The 22825-nt window shown below is 42.6% G+C and overlaps 1 protein-coding gene across 1 annotated transcript in view; it reads right to left on the bottom strand.

Moving 5' to 3' along the window:
• LOC147729663 (tricarboxylate transport protein, mitochondrial-like) overlaps nt 1–21573 on the bottom strand; it is a 256901-nt gene extending 235328 nt beyond the window's left edge. Inside the window, exon 1 of the mRNA XM_086954545.1 lies at nt 21365–21573. Coding sequence (XP_086810671.1) covers nt 21365–21554 — 190 coding nt within the window. The 5' untranslated portion in view covers nt 21555–21573. The remainder of the gene's footprint in view (nt 1–21364) is intronic.
• Between the last annotated feature and the right edge of the window lie 1252 nt (nt 21574–22825).

The raw sequence follows: 22825 nt of genomic DNA, 5'->3' as shown, positions 1-22825 counted from the left end.
TAGGAAAAACATCACACCCCCCATCTCAAATAAACCTTGGTATTCGGACCAGTGCAAGGGCAAAAGGAAAAATCTGACAGAAGCCCTACTTTCTAGGGATCCTTTGCTAGTTAGAGTGGCTAAGAAGGACTATCTGAAAGTATTAGCGCTGGCTAAACGCGAATGGGAGGAACAGCATTGGCAAGACCCAACTAATGCCGTGAGCAGGAGGAATCCGAACCTTTTTTGGGACTTAATTAACAGAGCTAGGCAAGGGAGATCGCAACCATTAGCAGCTCACATAACTAGCCAGCAATGGTTTAACCACTTTTTAGCCTTATATGGCGGTAATGAGGATATAAATAGCCCCTGGGTAGTCAGTTCTGGTGATGGGGATCCCACAGGGGTGGACGACCTCCCATTTACGGCCTCTGAAGTTGCAGTGGCTATTAGACACCTAACCCCCAAGAAGGCGGCCGGTCCGGATGGGATCCCTGGGGACCTCTTGATTGCGGAACCTCCGGCTTGGGCCAACCTAATCGCCACAATAATGAATTTGATTGTAAGGGGACACCCTGTCCCAGATTCTTGGAAGGGGGCTGAGGTGGTAACAGTGTTTAAGAAGGGGGCAAGAGATGACCCTGCCAATTACAGACCTATCAGTCTGATAGATGTAATCCAGAAAGTGGTTGGCAGGGTCATTATCTCAAGGGTTGGCGATTGGATGGAGGAGGCTAGCATCCTCTTCCATTTCCAAGCAGGATTCCGAAGAAAGGTAGGCACGATGGACCAGGTCTTTCGCTTTTTTGTTATCTATTGGAAGACAGTTACCATCAAAAAAGGCAGTTTATATATGGCCTTCATAGATCTTAAAACAGCTTTTGACCTGGTCCCTCGGGTTAAATTGTGAGGGATCCTAGGAGGGATGGGATTCCCCGGTAGACTCTTGAGTTTAATTGTAAAGCTCCACGAGGGGAATTATGCGAGGATCAGATGGGGTACCCAGGGCCAGTTAACGGATAGGGTCCCTATGAGGAGGGGAGTACGCCAGGGCTGTGTCATGGCCCGACTCTTTTCTCCCTGTTTGTGAATGGAGTGGTGGACCATCTGAAAGAGAAAGAGTCGGATGTCCCATCCCTGGCGGGGGAAAGAATCCCCACCCTACTCTTCGCCGACGACACCTTATTGATCTCCAAATCCCCAGTGGGTCTGCAAAAACTCTTGAATCGATTTGGCTCCTTTCGCACTAACAGAGGCTTAATCATCAACACCTCGAAAACTAAATTGATAGCATTCTCACCTTCCAAAAGATTTAAAAATAACTTTTCGCTTAATGGGGCCCCCCTGGAGATGGTCGACTCATTCGACTATCTAGGAGTTCGGATAAATAGTCGAATGACTTGGAAGGACCATCTGGCCAAAATGTTACTCGGTCACAAAAGAGTATCTGGGGTGACTCTGAGGGAGCTTTGTGAGTCAACTAGCAAACCTGTCTCCCCGGCCTTGGCGATTTATGAGGGCCAGATACTCCCGGCGGCATTATATGGCTCTGAGCTCTGGGGGTTCGAAAATGTTTCAGAACTTTCTATAGCAGAAAATAAGTTCTTGAGGGAGGTGGTGGCTCTTCCCGCCTCTACTCCCCTGATCCCCCTGCGACTAGACTTGGCTAGACGAGCCCTTAAGGACTTGGTGAGGCTACGCCCATTGCTCTTCTGGGCCCGCTTAAGAAGGACTGAGGAGCTTGCTAAATATGCTGAAGGGTTGGATGACCTTCTACTGCTCGACACTGGCAATAAAATTGGATGGCTGAACAATGTGAGAGACCTGGTTTTTAAACTAGGACTAAGAGATGCATGGGAGTCACAAATGCCGCCGCCCAAGCTAGTGATCAAGAAGCTATACTGGGATTGGGTACAGGGCGAGGCATTATGTGGATCGGTTGGGGGTTCACTTACTGATCGGTTTTTGGAATTCAAATGGGTGAGAAAATTGGAACCTTTCCTTGACCTGATAACCAAACCCCTAGACAGAGCGCTATATTTAAAACTAAGGTACGGGACCCTCCCGGTGCATGATTTTACAATGAGGTGGTCCAAATCTGGTGCACCCTTGCGTTCGTGCCCCGGCTGTGCAGCACCTAAGGAGACTGTGGCCCACCTATTTTTTGCCTGTCCCGCCTACAAAGTGGCCCGGAAAATCTGGCTGAAACCTGTATGTAGGGAGTTGGGGTTGAGGTGTCATAGACTGGCCTTACGTGTACTCTCTACCGATTCATCATCCACTGTCATGATATGCGGGGTGGCAACATTTTTGAGTAGTGTTTGGCTGACGCGCTCACGGTTATTAAAGTTGTATTCCAGGTTACCAATTGATTGATGTATGTAACTGAAGATACCCTCACTTAATCTAGTGACTGTTGAGTATGCTTCATCTCAGGTTATATTAATTATGCTGCTATATTTTATCACTGTTTTTAGCGGGGGAATTGTATATTTATTGTGCATATGTACTCTTTTATGGTGAACAATTTTTACCGAATAAAGATTATTACTACTGCAATTGTTTATCTCCAGACAGCCCTGAGCGCATGCACTCAAGTGAAAGCTGTGGATAGATATTTTAGACATGTACTTTACACAGCAACAGCACTGGGTGACAACTGGAAATGCCTCTCCTGTTACACCTTGCAAAGGAAGATATCTTCCAGCTGCTCCACAATCTTCCCAAAGCATTCATCTACTCGTTGCTGTCTTTAATGGTGATTTGGAACCCAAGGCCTATCCTGTCTAGGAGCACTTCCTACTGGGACAAGCCCAACAAGGCCCAGAGGAGACTCCAGGAGCTACCTAGCACATGCACGTTTAAGAGAGACAGACGAGATCAGGACGCAGTCCAATCAGGGGGTACCTCTCCAATCAGGGGGTACCTCTGCAGCTTCTGAAAATGTAAGAGAGGGGGGAGGAGCTACGACACCAACCAAGATGGCCGCATAGTCTCCCGGCTCCGCTGACCTCCGTCCTACGCTCTAATATCCTGCCACCTATCCTGATTTCCTGCCCCGGATCCGTGTGTGTGACCCGACTTGCACTCCATTGATGTAATCCCGGAGTTTCTCCGACATCGTGGGGCGGAGTAACGTCGAGGATCGAATTGAGGCCTAACCCAGCCGAGACGCCGGGGTCTCGAGTGCTGGTCTAGCCGGGTCCGAGTTGAACAACAACGGACTGCTGAATGTGGTTGGGTCCGGTCTCTGGAACACTCGGAATTTTGGGATTGCTTTGCCACCATCTGCTGCCTGGTGCTCTATAGGAAGTGAGGTGACGAGGACGCGCGGTGCTGTGTTGCGGGAGTCCCGGTCCGGGGGTCCGGCATCCATACCGCCGGCGCCCCTTGGGTCGGAATCTCGGTACGCGCTACTGCAAGCTAACAGTCTGTCCCTTATGGCTAATACCTGCTCCGCTTAACCTTCCCCCGGAGAAGGCGCCTCTCCGTGGGGACCACCATGCCCGTGGGATAACGGAGGCTGACGGAGCAGGCTCAAAATGGCCCGTCATTGCGGACGGTGCTGGAGGCCCTCGTGGCGCTCCAGGAGACTGTTGAAGCACAGACCCGCAGCCTGCTGTTGGCGGCGGATGGAGTCAAAGGGTCGAGACCGGATCCTGACTTGACGCCCGAGACCCGGCGGACAGCTCGCCTTTCGATTGACGCCCCGGTGGCGTACTTAGACCCGGCGCTGGAAGCTGTTTATTGCCCCCATCGCAGTGGAGCTACCTGAAAGTACTGCGCTTGGCGATTCAATTAATCCGTTGGGATCCCCGGTTTTGCAACTGTCGGAACATTTTTGTGCTGTCCCCACTTCGATTCCTTCTAATTGGGACTGTGAACTATTTTGGACTGTGTCGACCCCCCTCCCCAGTCGGTTTATCAAGATGGCGGACGGGATAAAGCCTGGCTTCGGAGACGGGGAGGGGCATCGTTGGTACCAGCCGACTACTTTGGGACCTGCTGTTCCTTTTTCATCTGTGGACCCCTGTTCTGCCAATTTCTGGGAGTTTTGTTTTTCTTTGTTTCTATGGCCTTTTTTCTCTTCTTATCTTTCTTAGGCCTTTTCTTTTCTCCTTTTCCGGGTCAGTGTAGTGGGTTCCTTGTTAGGTCCTCTGCTTTCATATCTGTGCCTCAACTCTCGCGATGTTGCGGGCCAAGGGGCGGGCATAATTATTGGCGTGAACCGTAATAGTATGCTTGTTCATCCTGGGTATCGTTTGCTTAAACGCCACTGACTTACATGAAAATGGATTCACTGTGGACACATTGCTAATTCGCTCGCCCCCACTTCGTAGCTTGAGTAATTGTACGGCACCTGATCCTTCTATTTTATATTATAAACAAGGTATATATCAAATATATATGTATTTATTACTAACACAACTCCTCTGGACTCTTTATGAGGTCAGAGATCGAAGTACATTACAAGTTACTCAATTAGCATACTGTAAGTTGCACAAAATACAGTTATGCTCTAGGGGCCTCACAAACCATATACTAAGTAAGTGGTAAAAGAACCACTTCAGGAATAGTGGATAGGCCTAGGGCATCGCTGGGGCTACACTAAACGACCAAATGTTAGGAAGTAGGAGACCCTCGGGAAGCGTGTGCAGTGTCTAAACACACATGCGAGTTACCATAGAGTTATAATGGGAACGTAAAAGTTATAAACGTAAAAGTTATAAAGTAGTTGATTCAGAACACTTCCGGATGGACTACGATAAAACCCCTTTAAACTAGGACACTTGGATAGTCAATAGCCACGGGAGCACCGAAGTACTCAAGTTACCTCACCCAGGGAAGCCGGGTGCATAGGTGTCTTTTCGTGTCGGGTTTTGTCGCTGTTTCCTATGGGGAGCTGCAAAGAAGTGCTGCAGGCGACCAGGAGAAAAGTGTCCGGGTGGATCCAAGAGTGGATCGGTGATTTGAAGAACCTGAAAGCAGAGGGGACAGAGTCTGGGTCACTAGCCAGTGACCCGGAAGGTACCAGGAAGGAAGCAGGCGATGTCAAGTGATTTCAGGTGAAGAAGGTATAGCTTGTCTCTGCAGCTACGAGCACCAGGATGCGTCGACAACGACCAGGCGCTGGATTCGAGCTGTCCCACGAAGGATCTAGTTGACTGCGGCGGGAATACTAATTTTGCCTACATAAAGTAATATAATTAACTAATTTGTACTGGTATTATGATTAAATATAAATAAACAAAGCATGAATGTGCTTGTTGTACACGTTTTTGTGCTAGAAAGTTGTCGGATATGTAAGTATAAAACACATTTATGTGGCTTATCTGCTAGGTAATAACTAATGGGGAAACATTAGTAAGTTGGGAGGTAAACAGAAGGGCTTTAGTTCTATATTTAACATGAATTTGTGTTTGTTTCTACGATAGTTCCAAAAGAGGCCTCTGAGGCCTAGTGAAAACATGGCTGCTCTGGTAAACTGCGAGTGAGTGCTGGACTGCGCATGTTATGTTATGTTATTCTGAACTTTTTAAGCGCAAGGGCACCCAGGGGTTTCATGGCGCTGGTAGTGAGGAAAGATTGAAAAGCAATTAACCTATCCCGAAGCTTGCTTGAATAGCCAGGTCTTCAAGGCTCCCCGAAACTCCATGAGATTGGTACAGTTCCTGAGCGACAGGGGGAAAGAGTTCCACACCTTTGGGGCAAGAAAAGCAAATCGACACCCGCCTTGGTGTCGCATGCGCGCCCAAAGCCTGCAAGTGAGAGTGAGCTGCCCGTGCTCGGATGGAAGTTCAAGGCCGCTGTACCCTGGAAGTCAGGATGGTTGTCAAAACATGGACACTCGAGTGTTCTGATCGTGAGAAACTATGGCATAGTTGCCAGTCGAGGATGTGCCTAGGCCAAAGACTTTCCTAAACAATGCGCTTTTAATAATTTGCTGATTCACCGTGAACACGATGCTGTAATGGTGAGGAGATGCTCACCCACCCCAAATTTGTCCAATCAGAACCAGAGTTGGTGATGCTAGATACTTTTTAGATAGATTAAGTTAGAGAATTAGTGTATAAAAAACCCTGATTTTGCTTCGAAGTATGCTCCTTTCCGATTTCATCTCGAGGTGCTGTCCGATTGCAGATAGATTCCTGGATGTAAGACTCTTTGAATTATTTCTTGTTTTCTTTGCAGGACTGAAGGATAAGATGAGGGCGTTGGTTAGGGATGCTAGGAGAGAATGAATTTGGGACTATCTGTTCTTTGCTAAACTTTCCACTGAACTTTGAAATAAATGTCTATTTTCCGAACTTTTAAATAAAATGATCATTTTGAAATAAAGTTTCTTAAGATTTTTGAATAAAGAATTAATAAGTATCTAAATGTCAGACATGCTAAAAGTTTGCTTTTAATAAAAAATAGGTAAATGGAAAATTAAAGCTGGTCTTGTATTTTCCTACGCCTATTTATCTTACTAGCAGTTCCATTGCCACTATGGTGCTGTATCTGAATAAAATTGAAATTTGTTGGGAAACCATGGTAAATCGTTTAAAACTGCAGGTGTAAATAATAAATAGTTAATTATTAGGTTTAGACACTCCGCCAATGTTACAGCATTACTCCTTTGTGTTCCACCAATCCCTGAAGTAGAGTTAAAGTGATAAAAGAAAAGTGTGCAGTGTTATGGGCCGCACTGGTGAATGAATGTGTGACTGGACATTTCAGGGAAACGGTGATGCTGGTTTAGAAATTATTTCTGGAGTACCGCTGCAACAGTTATAAGCTTGGTAGCAGAGCATTGGTTGCTATGGAAATAGCTAGGATCATGTATAGAGTTATATAAGGATTTTATGTACAGAATTACGACTAACATCTGTTGAGTTCGTATTGTGTTATATGTAGTCCTGGAAAAGCTTTTAAAGTTGTGGGAAGCTGGTGTCTCTGTCTGCAGGCAGAGGAAAGTGTGGCTAGTGAAGTCGCACATCGCATAGTCTGTTTCAAAGGGTAGTATTGTTGCATGCTACAGTGGTATCTGTGTATATCACAGGTGTTGTTGTTGCACATCACTGGTTTTGGGACCATAGGTGTGAAAGGATAAATGTATAGCGAGGGCAGTCTATGAAATCTTAGCTTTCGAGTATGGGGATCAGGCGTGTCCCGTGTTAAGACTCACTGTTGGGAGAGTAGTAGGACTTAACCCAAGCTTGCTCGAAGGGTAAAGAAGTTACGTCTACTTTACTAACGAAAGAGGAATTATGTAGTGGGCTAGAGGTAAGCCCTACCTACTGGGGATACAGAGTTCATGTGTATTTGAATAGGGATTTCTGTATGAACGCGTGTAAATGAAATTGCAATAAGCGTTCTGGTGATAATCTGGGATTGTCTCTAAGGAGGTGAAAAAGATCTCTGTATGTGCTTTCTTAGAGAAACGAGTTTGTTATTGCCTGATAGAAGGGTAAGGTAGAGGGTCGTGCTACTTTATCGGCAAGTGAAAGATCCTGTGGAGATCAGCGTCGTCTACTCCACATATGGGATACGTGCACGGTTAAAAGTCTGTCACTTTAATTTAGCGAAACAGATGAATGGGTTTTGTTAACATTACCAACTGATTCCGTTGAATATCTTGTAAATACGGCTTTTCGAAACCTTTTTTATAAGGGAGGGGTCAGTCGGCGCTGGAGCGCTAGTGACGTCAAAGTGTCGCACAAGGATTGGTCCTCGTGACCAAGACAGAGTGAAGAGCTGATTAGTGTATCACGAAAAGCAGCGAGGCTATTGGCAAAGCACTAGAGAGAAGTATTCTGTTCTGATTGGTACGTTAGTGTGAATCGCGTTGTGATAGGTTGGTATTACAGAACAGCAACAAGGAAGTACGCGATCTTTTAGAAAGACAAAGTTCACAGAAAAATGGATTACTACTACTACGGACAGGAGAAAAAGAAACCTTCATGGTTAAAGAAATTGAAAAATACATTTGTCAAGGATAAGGCGATAGTAACGAGAGAGGGAAAATTGCTTCCTCCGCCGAAAACGCCTGCGTCCTATATGTCATCAAAATATGGTTATCATACGTGTGTTTGGTTAGAGAATTGGGTGAGTTATACCCCAGAGGATGGTGTATTAGCTTTCTCCGAAGAAGGATCTTTTAATGTGAGAAAGAGAATGATGAATCTTGAACCGAGACCCAGACCGACCCAATTTGAGGCTTTAGTTGAGTGGGAAGATGAGATGCATGAGATGGAACGAGAAAGATCGGTTGGACCTTATGGTCCAAAGGTCAGACCGTACGGATTGTGGGGAGAAACACATGAGACTAGAATGCGTAGATGGAGGAATGCAGACATGTGTGATGATATGTATGCTGTTAGACTTGTTGATGAATATGAAGGGCGAAAATGCACAGAAAAGAAGAAGAATTTAGAAACAAATCAGGGTGACAGTGAAACAGAGGATGCTGTATTGGACGGGATATTAAATAGTGGAGACCGCCTCCATACCAGCCTAATTCTTTATGGACTACGCTAAATGCCCCACCACAAGAGGACAAAATTAGTGAAACCTCAAGACGATATTCCGATCTCAGATAGAGTAGAGGTGAGATATTCTCCAAACGCTTCAATGTCAGAACCGAGATATACACTTTCTCCTAAAAAAAATGAGGAGAGGAGAGGAGAAGTGTGAGTGAGAGTAGAGTAATCAGACGAGATGAAGAACAAGCTCATACTGCTGAAAGTAGTAGAATGAACAGACGAGATGAGGAACGAATTAATACTGCTGAAAATAATAAAAGAAATAGACGAGATGAAAAGCAAGCTAGTACGGCTGAATATATAAGATCAACCATTGAACTGACCGAAAAAATTCAGGAGCTTACTAAAAATATGGAAGCCGTCACAGTCCCAGTAACGTTCGGACCTGTAATTCCGGTGTTCGAAAACCAGAAAATAAAAGAGCCGAGTTTAACGATCCCGTTACAGCAGAGTTCACAAAGAGTAAAAGAGAATATTTATCCAGATTTGTCAGAAATCAGACGGACAAGCAATATGACTCCGCCTGAGCTAACCTATAATCAGGGTATGCCTTTCGGATATGCAATGGGAGCAGAATCAGGTTCTGTGACTCCCGAAAGAAATTCGGATAGGATAGATACAATCCAGACCCCAATGGGTTAGTCAGAATAAGAAATAGGTGATTGGATAAGGACCATAAAATTAAAAAGAAAAATAACCTAGTGTTAGATGTGGCTAGATTAAAAATTGACATGGAAGAGCTGATCATTGGTACAATTGGGACAGACAGACTAAAATCTTACCAGGATGATGAGTTAATGTTTATATGTAAAAGCCTTACGTGGAGAACAAAACCTCTTCATGATCAGTTGGAAGCTTGTGCGAGTGAAATGGATGTGGATTTTACAAAGTTTAAATCATTGCAAAAATCGTACAGAGTAGATTTTACAGAGAAAGACATTGAGAGCATGAACACAGCTGGAAGGATAACTCAGATAAAAGACTTAATTTTGCTGTTGAGAAAATGGGGAGATGTGAATAAATGGAGGGTGAAAAGGTCAAAGGGAAGAGAACAGCGATAAATCTACTTTGGCATTTCCAGTCAGAGAAAAGGAGACAGTAATTCAGGAGTTTCCTATGAGAGAAATACCTGGAGGAGGGTATGTGCATGTTCCATGGAGCAGACAGGACATATTGTCATTTAAAAATGATTTCCCCAGTTTGAGAGAGAAACCAGTAGAATGGTATCGGCAGGTAGAAAGATTTGTAAAAGTGTCAAAAGTTTTATGGATTGATTTGTATGTTTGTTTGACATAGTTGTGCCAGCAGATTTATGGACAGAATGCAAAATAGCTGTAGAATGGCCGAGGGAAGAGTACCCACGAGATAAGGTGACAGGTGCTCCATCTCCTGATGTGATGCGAAAGTACGAACAAGTGATAGTGTGGCTGAAAAAAAAGAAACTGATTGGGTGAAGATAGACAGGACCACAAGAGCCGAAAGAATCTGTGCATTCATTTTATGAGGGATTGCGGTTAGTCTTTAAGCAGTATAGTGGTTATGAGGAACTAAGTGAAAAGGACATGAGCAATTTTGTATATAGATTTGTGTATGGTTTAAGATCAGAAATTGCAGACATGATTAGGCACAACATGATAGGATGGCAGTAGAGATCAGTTGACAAAGTATTGAGACAGGCGAAATATTGCAGTGAAGAGATTGATGCGAAGCAGAAAAAGCTGAAAGAGAAAGCCATGTGGGCGCAAGTGAAAGTAGCGGAACAACAAGTGGTGCAAATGGAGAGCAAGAATGCAGGGAATCAAGGAAATTTTACGGGTAGGGAATATTGAAGAACTCAAGAAAAAGTTTCCGTGTCATAATTGCGGCAGGATTGGACACTGGAAGAAAGAGTGTAAGTATCCACCAAAGGTTAATTCCGAAAATGCTCCATTGAATCCCCAGGTGCAGACTGAGGTAATTCAGCAGCAGCCGCAGCAGCAGCAGCAGGTAGTTACTCAGCACAGTCAGGTGCCACAACCGCCAATCCCATACTGTGTAAATCAGCAGAAACACAGTGCAGAGACAGGATTCTGCGGAGGTGAACAGGTAAATAGAGCGCCGAGAGTGAATGAGAGTTCGCAGTATTAGTTGCAAGAGGAAGTTGGGAGTTAGTCGGATGAAGTTTTCTGACGGTGCCTGAGAGAGGAAGAAGAGTGTGTACTTGGAGCCACTCTTGAGGTAGATCAGTCTGGTCCATTTGTCAGCGGAAAAGTAAATGATGTCGAAATAACTTTCCTAGTGGACACTAGTGCTACCCGTTCTACTGTTAGATCAATGAAAATCCAAAATCTTCCTCTCTCGGTTGATCTTATCCAGGTGGTAGGTGTAGCAAATAGGCAGATTAAAACCTCCTTGTCGCGGCCAGTTGAAGTGGAAATTGAAAATTTAAAGATATGCATTGGTTTGTAGTGTGTGACAGTAGCCCTGTGAATGTTAGGTGGGGAAGGTGTTTGGTATGCCAGCAATTTAATGCAAATAGGAGAACTGTTGTAAGTTTGGGAACCATAGGACGAGAAGGTGGTCTATTTACAAGGGTTCAGATGGATTTTGTGGAGTTGCCCCCATGTAATAGGTTTAGGTATGTTCTTGTAATAATCTGTTTGTTCTCCCAATACGTGGAAGCTTTCTCCACAAGGAGGAATGATGGGCTGACTGTTGCCAAACTGCTTTTACGTGAGATAATACCGCGTTTCGGTTTCCCAGTGACGATCGAGACAGATCGCGGACCTCATTTCCAAAACGAGCTCATGCAGATCTGTGAAGCTCTGGACATTCGCCAGAAGCTACATTGTGCTTACAGACCTGAGGCTTCAGGGGAAGTTAAACAGGTGAATGGAACAATTAAGAACAGAATTTCAAAAAAGTGTTTGGCAACAGGACTCAAGTGGCCAGATGCTTTGCCGCTTGTTTTGATGACATTGAGAAGCATTCCTGACAGGAAAACTGGACATTGAGAAGCATTCCTGACAGGAAAACTGGACTAAGTCCACACGAGATTTTGATGCGTAGGGTGATGAGGCAGGCCTATGTACCTGTTGCTAAGTTGTTGACAATTAATGATGACATCATACTGGATTACTGCAAAAATCCGTCTGATGTGGTAACTTCTGTGCTCCACCAGGTGGGAACTGATTCAAATTCCAAAGAGAAAAATCCAGCTCATGATCTGGTCCCTGGAGACTGGGTTCGAGTGAAAGTGCATCGCAGAAGAAACTGGTTGGTGCCTCGGTGCCAGAGACCACGCCAGGTTATTTTAGTCAGTACCACTGCAATCAAGTGTGCTGGTCTGAAGAGGTGGGTGCATGCAAGTCACACCATTCGTGTGCCTGCACCTGAATACCCGGACGACGGTGAAAGTACAACTGACTCTGATTCTGAAGCTGAACCAGAAAGAACTCCTGATACTGAAGATCGACAGGAACGTCGACATCTGGAGGTATCAGAAGCCAATTCTGCGTCTGATGGTGAAAGTGAAAGGGAGATTGTGGAGATACCAGATTCTGAAGATCAATCTGAAGATCGAGAATTGGTAAAGACTGACACTAGTAAAGACGCAAAAGAAAGTGAAGACAAGGCTGTTGAAGAGGAGAAAACTGAAGAGCAGTCTGAGAACTCTGAAAGCAGGAATGGAAATCCTGAGACTGGGGAAGAGGAAGTAACTCACGATAAGGATGAGATTCCAAGTACCAGTTTTGAAAGTGTTCCTAACAGAGTAACAGAAAAGAAAGCCGAACTTGATGAAGAAAAAGGCATTGTGAAAATTATAATCAATGACACAGTTGAAGACACTGAAAGTGAGTCTGATGACAGCACAGATGAAACTGCATTGAGGAAGAGTCCAAGGAAAAGAGCTTGGAGAGTGGAGCATAACACAGTAGAGCCAAAGAATAAGAGAGTCTGTAAAGGAGATAATTGGCCTAAAGAAACTGATGGACTGAGATTCAAACTAGTGAACAAGGCAAGAGAGCCGGAAGAGCAAGTGAATGAGATCACTAGCCAGAAAGAATCACTGGGAAAGAAAATAGAAATTGTCCACAGGCCAAAAAGAGTAAGACGACCGAACCAGAAGTACAAATCACCTGAGTGGACATACATCGTCCTACCTCCCATTGTTGAAGTCAATAGCAGCCAAGAAAACCTGTACTGCCCAAAGATGATTGGGAAAAGTGAGCAAAGAAGTCAACTTAGGGGAAAGTGATAGGTGCTCAAAGTATATGGTAAAAAGCCTGAAGTCCTGTGAGACGGATATTGTAAATATAGGAGAGGTCGGAGTTGACATAAGGTCGAAGAAAACTTGTTAGAAAAACTAACCATAGTGTAACTTAGAATAGAATTGACACAAGGTCGAAGAAATCCTGTTAGGGAATTGTGTGTTGTGTAACTCATTGGTGACGCTAGGTCGAAGAAATTGTGTTAGAGTAAATGGCTACTAGTAATCACAAGACAAAATGCTCTATTTTTAGAAAATGGTGTAGATGCTGTTCTATATGTATGGGATTATTGATAATATTATGGGTAATTTTAGCTATTGTTATTCCTTTCCAAGACAGTTTAACGAAGTTGAAGCCAAATGTGAGTTTAAGTAAACAAAGTGAGAAAGTGGAAGTTTGTGAGACCCATGTGTATAAACCAGAGATGCATCAGGATAAGTCTATAAGTGACTTTACGAAGAAAACATTTTTAAAATGATTATTTGAGTATGTTAAAACCATGAATGTCGATGATTGTTAGGTTTGTGTAAAATTGCCTGCATCAGTGTCAGAAGGGGTGACCTATCACCACCTTCCTCTCACATATGGAGTGACCTGTAGCGTAATTGCAAGCTTGTTTTATCAGACTGGGAAATTGGAATATCACTATTCCAATGTGGATGAAATCTTTGCTAAACTAAAAATTGATAGTGCATTGAACAAAAAGAAACCTGCAAAAGTGATGGGAGAGTATTTCTTAGAAATAGATGAGCTGACACACGAGTATTGCTTTAATAACAATTTGACATGTAAAATGAGAATTGAGGAGAGAACCTTCTTGAATATGGTTGAAGAAAGGAGGGTTGCTTACAAACAAAGTGAGAAAGTAAAACATGCGAAATCTAAATAGTGGACATTTAATTAATGATGAGAATTTTGATGATAGAAATGTGAATGTGGCTATAAACATAGATACTCCAATGTTAGGGAAATTATGTATAAGAAGAGACAATACTATGTATGACAGTTATTTTGTGGGTGCGAGTCAATGTAAAGATACCTATCGAATTATAGGGGGTTGGGGATTTAAAGGAGGAGATGATCCTGTCTTTCCGGGAATCTATTTCATTTGCGGGAACAGAGCTTACTATAGGTTACCTGACCATTGGTATGGGACCTGTTACGTTGGCTTGGTCTTTCCTAAAATTGTTCATGTAGATAGAGATACTAATGGAAAGCATGAGATAGGCAAAACCTTAAGTCGTAAAAGGAGAGAGAGTGTGATGGAAATAATAGGTGATGTCTTCGGAGCACTAATACCAGCAGTGGGGATTTCGTCTAAAGCAAATAGAATTCGAAAATTGTCCACAATAGTTGATAGTCCGTCAACAGACACCACAGGAGGATTCCCGATGGTTGATACTGAAATGGTTGCCATGAGAGCTATGGTAATGCAAAATTGACATGCCCTTGATATAATTTTAGCAAAAGAGGGAGGAGTCTGTGGGATTTTGAAAGTGCAACATTGTTGTACTCATATCCCAGATAAAAGCCAAAATCTTGAGAAGTATATTACGAACATTAAAGATTTACGAAGAGAAATTGAACCACTGGAGGCTGAAGATGTTTTCGAAAAGTTAGGTAGTAGTTTTTCAGCAGTTAAGCATTGGTTTCAATAAATAGGTAGTTCAATTATAGGTAAGATACTAATTCCAATAACAATCTTAGTGATACTGATTTTCATGATAAGGTTGTGCTGTATATACAAAAGGTAGAAGAGATTTTAGAAAGGCAATAAAGAAGACAATTCAAGAACGGAATGCAAGAGAAAGAGAAAAGAATGAAATAGAAATGGAAGAAATTAGAGAAAAGATTTTCAAAGAGACAAAAAGAGAAAAATACTAGAGTGTAGATTGTACTACTATGAAGAATTCGAAACAAGTTCTGCTAAATTTTACAAAATGTTGAGAGATGTTTGGTGATAGAATCACCAGATGAGGGAATAGATGGAGCGAGGTGGCAAAGCAAAATGTTTGTGTACCCCTTGTGAAATTAATGTCCTCTAACGTTAACATTTACTAATGGTGTGTTGTGGTGAAATAATTAACAATAGTATAAGATGCACACATATGAACACGTGGGAATACTAATTTTGCCTGCATAAAGCAATATAATTAACTAATTTGTACTGTTATTGTGATGTCAATTAATGCACAGCTTAAATATAAATAAACATCATGAATAGTGAGGTGGGAGGTAAACAGAAGGGCTTTAGTTCTATATTTAACATGAATTTGTGTTTATTTCTACGATAGTTCCAAAAAAGGGCTCTGAGGCCTAGTGAAAACATGGCTGCTCTGGTAAACTGCGAGTGAGTGCTGGACTGCGCATGCGCGTCCAAAGCCTGCAAGTGAGAGGGAGCTGCCTGTGCTCGGATGGGAAGTTCAAGGCCGCTGTACCCTGGAAGTCAGGATGGTTGCCAAAATATGGACACTAGAGTGTTCCGATCGTGAGAAACTATGGCATAGTTGGCAGTCGAGGATGTGCCTAGGCCAAAGACTTTCCTAAACAATGAGCTTTTAATAATTTGCTGATTCACCGTGAACACGATGCTGTAATGGTGAGGAGATGCTCACCCGCCCCAAATTTGTCCAATCAGAACCCGAGTTGGTGATGCTAGATACTTTTTAGATAGATTAAGTTAGAGAATTAGTGTATAAAAAACCCTGATTTTGCTTCGAAGAATGCTCCTTTTCGATTTCATCTCGAGGTGATGTCCAATTGCAGATAGATTCCTGGATATAAGACTCTTTGAATTATTTCTTGTTTTCTTTGCAGGACTAAAGGATAAGATGAGGGCGTTAGTTAGGGATGCTAGGAGAGAATGAATTTGGGACTATCTGTTCTTTGCTAAACTTCCCACTGAACTTTGAAATAAATGTCTATTTTCCGAGCTGTTAAATAAAATGATCATTTTGAAATAAATTTTCTTAAGATTTTTGAATAAAGAATTAATAAGTATCTAAATGTCAGACATGCTAAAAGTTTGCTTTTAATAAAAATTAGATAAATGGAAAATTAAAGCTGGTCTTGTATTTTCCTACGCCTATTTTTCTTACTAGCAGATCCATTGCCACTATGGTGGTGTGTCTGAATAAAATTGACATTTGTTGGAAAACCATGTTAAATCATTTAAAACTGCAGGTGTAAATAATAAATATTTAAAAATTAGGTTTAGACACTCCGCCAATGTTACTGCATTACTCCTTTGTGTTTCACCAATCCCTGAAGTAGAGTTAAAGTAATAAAAAAAAAGTGTGCAGTGTTATGGGCCCCACTGGTGAATTAATGTGTGACTGGACATTTCAGGGAAACGGTGATGCTGGTTTAGAAATTATTTCTGGAGTACCGCTGCAACAACGGTAGTATGGGATCTGGGAAGGATCGTGTTGAACTTAGGAGGAGCTCTAGAGTATCCGTTACTCCCAAGAGGTTTCGGGAGTACGTTTGTTTTGTTTCACATCTTTATTGTATTATGGGTTTTTTTCTATTTACTTTTATATATTTGCTTTTGTAACAAAAAGAAGAAGGGAAGATGTGTAGTATTTGTATTTCTTTGTATTCCTAAATGAGAATGTTCCTTCATGCTGCTCCGTGGAGAGGCATCTTCTGCCAGAGTTCTTTTGGTTGCTTAATGATGGGATCTTGGTGAGAGGGATTCTGAGAATGTTTGGATTGAAACTAAGGGACGGTTTGATGTTTGCTGTACATGGTGGGGCTGTCTCCTGCTCCACAACCGTGTAGCCAACTAATAAACCTCTTTTGCCTATCTACGACCAGCATCATTACTACAGTTTCCTCCACTTTTTTTTGTTTTTGCATTACTTTTTCAGGATTAAGAGTTCCTCCGACAACCATAGAGCAGGTACTTGAGTCCGTCAGCTTTTGTGTACTCTCTTAGGAATTAGCTGTTCTAGGGAATTCTCAATCCAATTTTTAAATGCAGAGTACATATTGGCTATCTCTCCTTTTATAATAGGGACCAAGCTAGATGGGGTAGATTCTCAGTTTTCAGCATCCAGTTTTGCCAAGGTTCGGCATGGCCTGGAATACTCTGTGTGTGCAAGTTTGATTACTTTTTTTAGATGGAAAGGTATCCAATAGTTGTTTGACCAACATACGGGAAGGGGAGGTTCTGGTCTTAGCTGACGTATGTTTCAAAAAATCGGATCGAGTAGATGACGTTTTTTATGAGTAGGCAACGTCACTCTTTGGGTGAGCTGAATGGCCTTGAGATCATGCATTAGGTAGTTTACAATGGTGGTTTAAATCTCCCTGTACTAAAATGTTTGGCTTGTGCCTGCTTTTGTCTGCCACTAAATGTGGCAGTACCAGTAAGAATTGGGAGGTCAGATTTTTTTTTTAAATGACGGCCACCCTACCCCCTTATTTATTTTGCCATCAGAATGAACTATTGTATGATCCTGTGGGAGAGTGACAGTAATATATGGTGTGGAGTCTTCTTTCTGACAGATTTGCTTCAAAGATAACAGATATGGCTGAAATTCCTCAGTTGCAAATGTCTTTTATCGGTTCGACGTACTTAAGTCTTCCCCTTCGGGTGGGCTTTGGAAAGGCTTTGTGGTGATTGAAACAGGTATGCAGTTATCATGGCGTTTTTGTTTCTTAGGAGCTAATTCATTAGCTATTACTTTCACTGGCGGCCCATAGCTCTAGGAGGAAAAAGTGCCTTTGTAATGAGATCACTATGCGGTAGGATTAAACAGTATAGCTGTGTGACCCAAATCAATGCATGATTGATGGAAACATCTGGGTTTCAAGGAGTTATCCTTCCTCAATTACAGTCATTAATTGCTTGGAAGCATATGTTAGCATGTAAAATAAACACAGCAGGCAGAGTATGGTGTAGCTATTGAACATCATAAAACACAATTAACTCGAGAGGAAGCAGGTAGACAATAAATAAGACAATTAACCAATGGATCTGACACTAATGACCTGAAAAAGGCAATTCAAGCACTAGATACAGGAGGGTTGGAGTAGATGCAGCAACCTGTAACACAACTACATATGCCCTATTTAGAAAACTAAGTTATTGACCAGCACTATTGTTTATGTATTTCGAGAACAAAAAGGCAAAGTGCAACTTGAGCATGCACCAATCACTGTATTATTACAGACAGGTGTTCATTCCAAGGAGCACAGTGATTAAATGGGCAAATATTCTATCATCCAGTAGAAGAAATTTCTGGGAGGAGAGAGAGAGACTATGAATGATTAGGCAGTGGCACTGGTCTTTCCTCTTCATCACAGTTGAGTTCTTCAGCAAAGGGTCTAAATGTGAAATCAGTATGCAGACACCTAGTCTTCTTACTGTTCACCTGTCTTTCTGTGTGCCTGCTAGTGTATTATCTATCCATATGTCGGTTGCAAGGTACTCTATTTATTTTTGTTTGCCGTCTATACGCGTCAACCTCTGGTTGGTTGATGTGTCTTTTTTATTATCCCCGAGACCTCAATAATCTCTACCATTCCTCTTTGTTAGACCCAAATTTATCAGACTGTCTGATAACCCTTGATTTGTAACTGTATATCTCATACCCTCTCTGGCTATTTTGCACTTGCTTCCTCGCTGCCTACCTGATTCTTAAGGTCAGCTTCTAACTACTGCTCTACGCCAAAGATCATTACAGTTATAAGTCTCTTTCCTCATTTTCTCATTTTTAACAACCTTGTCACAAATCTGCCACTTTGAGTTGGCTTTAAAGCAATATAAGGGCACTAAATAGACCCAACATAATACAGCTATTGGTCTCTCTAAACAAATGACTGCAAATGTTGATGCTCATTTGTCTGCTTTACTATGTAATTATAACTACGTTCTCGCTTTACGCCAGGCAGCATACTGCTCCACAAAAAAACAAAGATTGTGATTAAGGCAGTATTATTGGGATTAGTTTTGTTTGCTCAATCAAACCATTCCATGCACTCACTACAGTTTCTTTGAAGTGGATTAAAGTAACAGGACTTAGGAGTGATCATTGTTTGGAAAGGGAGATACGCGAGTTCATGCAGCTGTTAGATGGGATTAAATAGATGAGCTACAGGAGAGCAGGTGGTGATATGTTTCAAGGTGCAACCTTCCGAAAAAGGAACTTGTTTGATCTTAGAAACGAGATGTGGGCAATTTGCAGAAATACAGTGCTAGAGAGTAAAACAAACACACGTGACTTAGAAAAGGATGCTCTGAGAAAAGAGTTGTGTAGAGAATGGAATGTAAAGTGAAAGCCACTTAAAAAGGTATTAGGAGATGTAACTTAGTTTTAAGTAAAGGTCAGTTTTTGCTGCTGGATTTTAGGAATACATGGAAGTTGTTTGAGACAGCGGGCAAACTGACGATGCAAGACAGCATGAAAAAAACATAATTTGCATGTGAAATAGCGTTATATTAGGTGATTAGGCACTATATTAACATGACCAGTCTTTCCTCTGCTAGGCTACCATAAGATCACTGCTTAAGCATGGAGAGCTGATCATCTCTGAGGACGGAAGCGTAAAAATGGTTTGACACAAATATTGAATAGAGAATCTACAAATGCTGCACCGGGTGTCTACTGCTGTTCAGCCTCAAGTAAGCATCTCAGATTCGATATGGCACAAGATGATGAGCGAGGACAGCTACCCAGAGTGAAAGATCCGATGGCCAGAATCTGGGTGGGCAAAAAGATTTTGCCTCTAGTTAAGTTTTGTAGGGAAACTTGGCAGAGCTGTCCCCTATGTCCTCTGTTATTTGTACCAGCTGTGGAGCCAATAGCAGATAAGTCGGGGGCACGGCGTCCACCCATTATTTTCACAGGGTGGACGCCAAGAAGTTGGGCCCCACAGAAATATGTTGAACTTGTCCCAGTGTAAGACACTAGGACTCGTTCAGCAGCGCCTGTATGTTGTCTGCTTTCAATTCCCAGCATTAAACGTGCAGACAGCGAGGGAGCTTTTTTTCACCTCCATCTGGGCCGAAGTTCAGTGGCCATCGGGCCTCCTTATGTTTGAACATCCTGACTGGAGGCGGCCTGGAACCTCACACTTAAATGTAAATGCCACAAAGGCATACAACTTTTTATCTCTTCACAGGTACTTAGAGAGAGAGGCATGGTTTTGCTTATGTTTAGTCCCTTTATATAAGAGTTGCATGCATGCATTGGAAATATGTCAGATGTGCTGGTCTGTCTCAGTATTTACACAAATAACAATTTCAATAGCATTATTCGATTTCTTTTATAGTGTTACCCAACCCAACGCAGGGTGTCAGAGCTCTTTACGTAACATACACATTATACATTGACAATAAATCATGCATGTGTGTAAATCAATGTACAAGATAAGTTATATGAGACTTGGTTACAAGGTGTAAGAGTCACATGTCCTTCATAGCTCACTGTGCTATAATACAAGGATTACATTTTATGAATAGGATCTCCGCGTTAAAAGCAGTAACCCTCTTTACTATCTACATAAAATAAAAGTCCGTCATCTGCACGTTATGTGATGTGCTTTACAGGAGACACATTAACTTTATAGTACTTTGGTACAAATGTGGGACTTCACAAAACACAGATCTCTCTAACAAATGTGTTAAACTCCAGTTATCTCACCATTAGTACTATTCCCTGAGATTTACTGGTACCTTTACAGCAGACATCTTAACCCAATCTAATATTTTAAAATGTAGCCTTTCTCAACCAATTGAGCAAAACAGATCTACTGTCATGCTTCTCCTTGAGGCAATTTCTTTGAGGCAGGGCTTAAAAAAATAAGTGTATTAGTTGATGTTCAGATTTTGTGCCGGGATTGAAACACTTTTTTAGCCACAACTCCGACACCAAATCTCATTTGTTAAAACACATAATGCGCTTAAATGTACTCATTATATACGTGTATCATATGTGTGAGGTCTTAATATCTGATATCACTTTTTGTGATGTCACTTCCTGTGATGTCACATGCAATGTCATGACATCACGCGCTGTGCTGGCACACATCATGCCTTAACCTGGATAGTCCCCCCACTTCTTTTTTTAGGACTTGAGTGGACTAAGAGGGAGAGGCTGGGGTATACCGCTGGCTGATAGAGTTCATGTTGTCACCTTAATACGCGTATTACTTGCGACTTTATGTACACATGGATGTGTGTATATATTGTATGCCATCTATATTAATGTATACATGGATGTTGTGTTCCTGCGTGTATGGTAGCGTTAGCTTTATTATTGTCTGCCTTTCATCTGCACTGCTTGCTGTTTTGATGGGAGGGGGTGGGGGTTATCTGTAAAGCGTACACTGTTTTAAAGTTAAATTGAATTATACAGAATAAGCCACGTACTGCATGCTCTTTAATGGTAGATGCTTACCTGTGGGATTGCTTCTTAACTATAGTTACATTTAAAATGATTTGGATATGCCATTTCATACCCATGAATTTGCCAGATGAATTTCTTTTTGCTAACTCTACAACGCTTCTTACTGCGAAATAATGATTTGGCACCGCCCCTCCCCCCACCACACCAAAAATCCAACATTGAACAAGGCGATGTTGTGGTGCTTCCTTACCGGCCAGAATGGCCTTCCCCGGGTGGGTAAGCTTGGGTTTCCCACCCCGCGCGGGAGAAGGGGCCGAGGCCGCGGCTAGGGTCCCGCGCGCCGCGGAGGGGCGGGCGCCACAGGGACCCTCGGAGATGCTGAAGGGCCGCACCAAGGACGACATGTCTCCCGGTACTGATGGGCATCCGCGCGCCCGCATAGTCTGAGGCGCCGCGCTCATTGACATGACCCCCGCCCACCAGTGCTTCTGATTGGTCCGCCTAGATAGTCCCCTTGTTAAAATTCATGCTGCATCTAACGGTGCCAGAGCTTCAGGCCACACCTCCTAAATGTCATTGCTTTAACGAATAATACATATTCATGACCACAAATTGTTTCTGAAGAACGCCTGACCAGTGGGTGTTGGAGACTGGGCTCCACGCGGCTGTAATAATATAATCTGATTGGCGGAGAACCTCGAGGGAGGGGAGGGGTTGAACGAGAAGAAAATGACAGCGTGTGACTTGCGTAAAGTAAAGCAGGTGGTGTCCTCAAGCTGATAAACAAAGACCAGATAAGGTTGCCGAAATGGGAATGAGGCAACACGACCCTCTCGGCACAGCCCATTCTCTGCAGCACATTAGGTGAACGGCCATCTTGAAGATTTTTTATATCCGTAACACCAAGTGGCGTATTTACGCAAAGGCAACGTCTTTTAAAAAGAAGAAATAACAATCCAAGACACGTCGATGACGCATTTTCAAATAATTATGATTCGTTTTGATTTTAGTTCCATGATGTGTAAATAATTAAAATTTGCTGGAAACGGTGTATATTTTAACACAGTGAAGACATGCTTTTCCTAATGTAGTGACATTAGCTTCCAGTAAGAAATGTCAACGTTCGAAGACGGGTGCGGCACGTGCTAATCCCTACGTATGGTTTCAAAATACTACATTGTGCGGTCAATTGCGCTCTACAAGCTCTCCTCTGTAAGCGATGTTGAAGAACGCTAATTCTGTTTATTTACACCAAATATGGCCGCTGCCTGGACGTGACACAAAGATGACCGCGTGGTTCAGTTCGCCTCATTGACCCGCGGCTCTCTCAGTTAAAGGTGAAGTCAGGGGATAGACGTCTATTCCATAAGCGATCTTCAGCGGGAAGTTCACGCATGCGCAGGAGCAGCAGCAGGCAAGGCCGCGTTCTTCGTTAATTTGGATTGCGCGCCACTTTTTTTTATTCGACTTTAAGAAGCCCCTGAAAGTTCGTTTTAAAAATTGTAATTGAATATTCATTTTTAATGGGTTTGCTGGTTTAGTTCTCATAAGCGTAAACGCTCATGTTTTCAAGAAAAAGTTTTAGTTATTAGGTTACCCTGAGTTTGTGGAGGTGCTTGGGGAAAAGTCTCGATAAAAGACCTTTTCATGTAAAAATAATAGATTCTCGATGTTTTCTACGTATCTACCTTGCGTTGTAATTTGTCCCACG

Source organism: Lissotriton vulgaris, chromosome 2_1 (assembly GCF_964263255.1).
Source record: "Lissotriton vulgaris chromosome 2_1, aLisVul1.2, whole genome shotgun sequence".
NCBI lineage: Eukaryota > Metazoa > Chordata > Amphibia > Caudata > Salamandridae > Lissotriton > Lissotriton vulgaris.
This window is presented reverse-complemented; position numbering and strand designations above follow the sequence as displayed.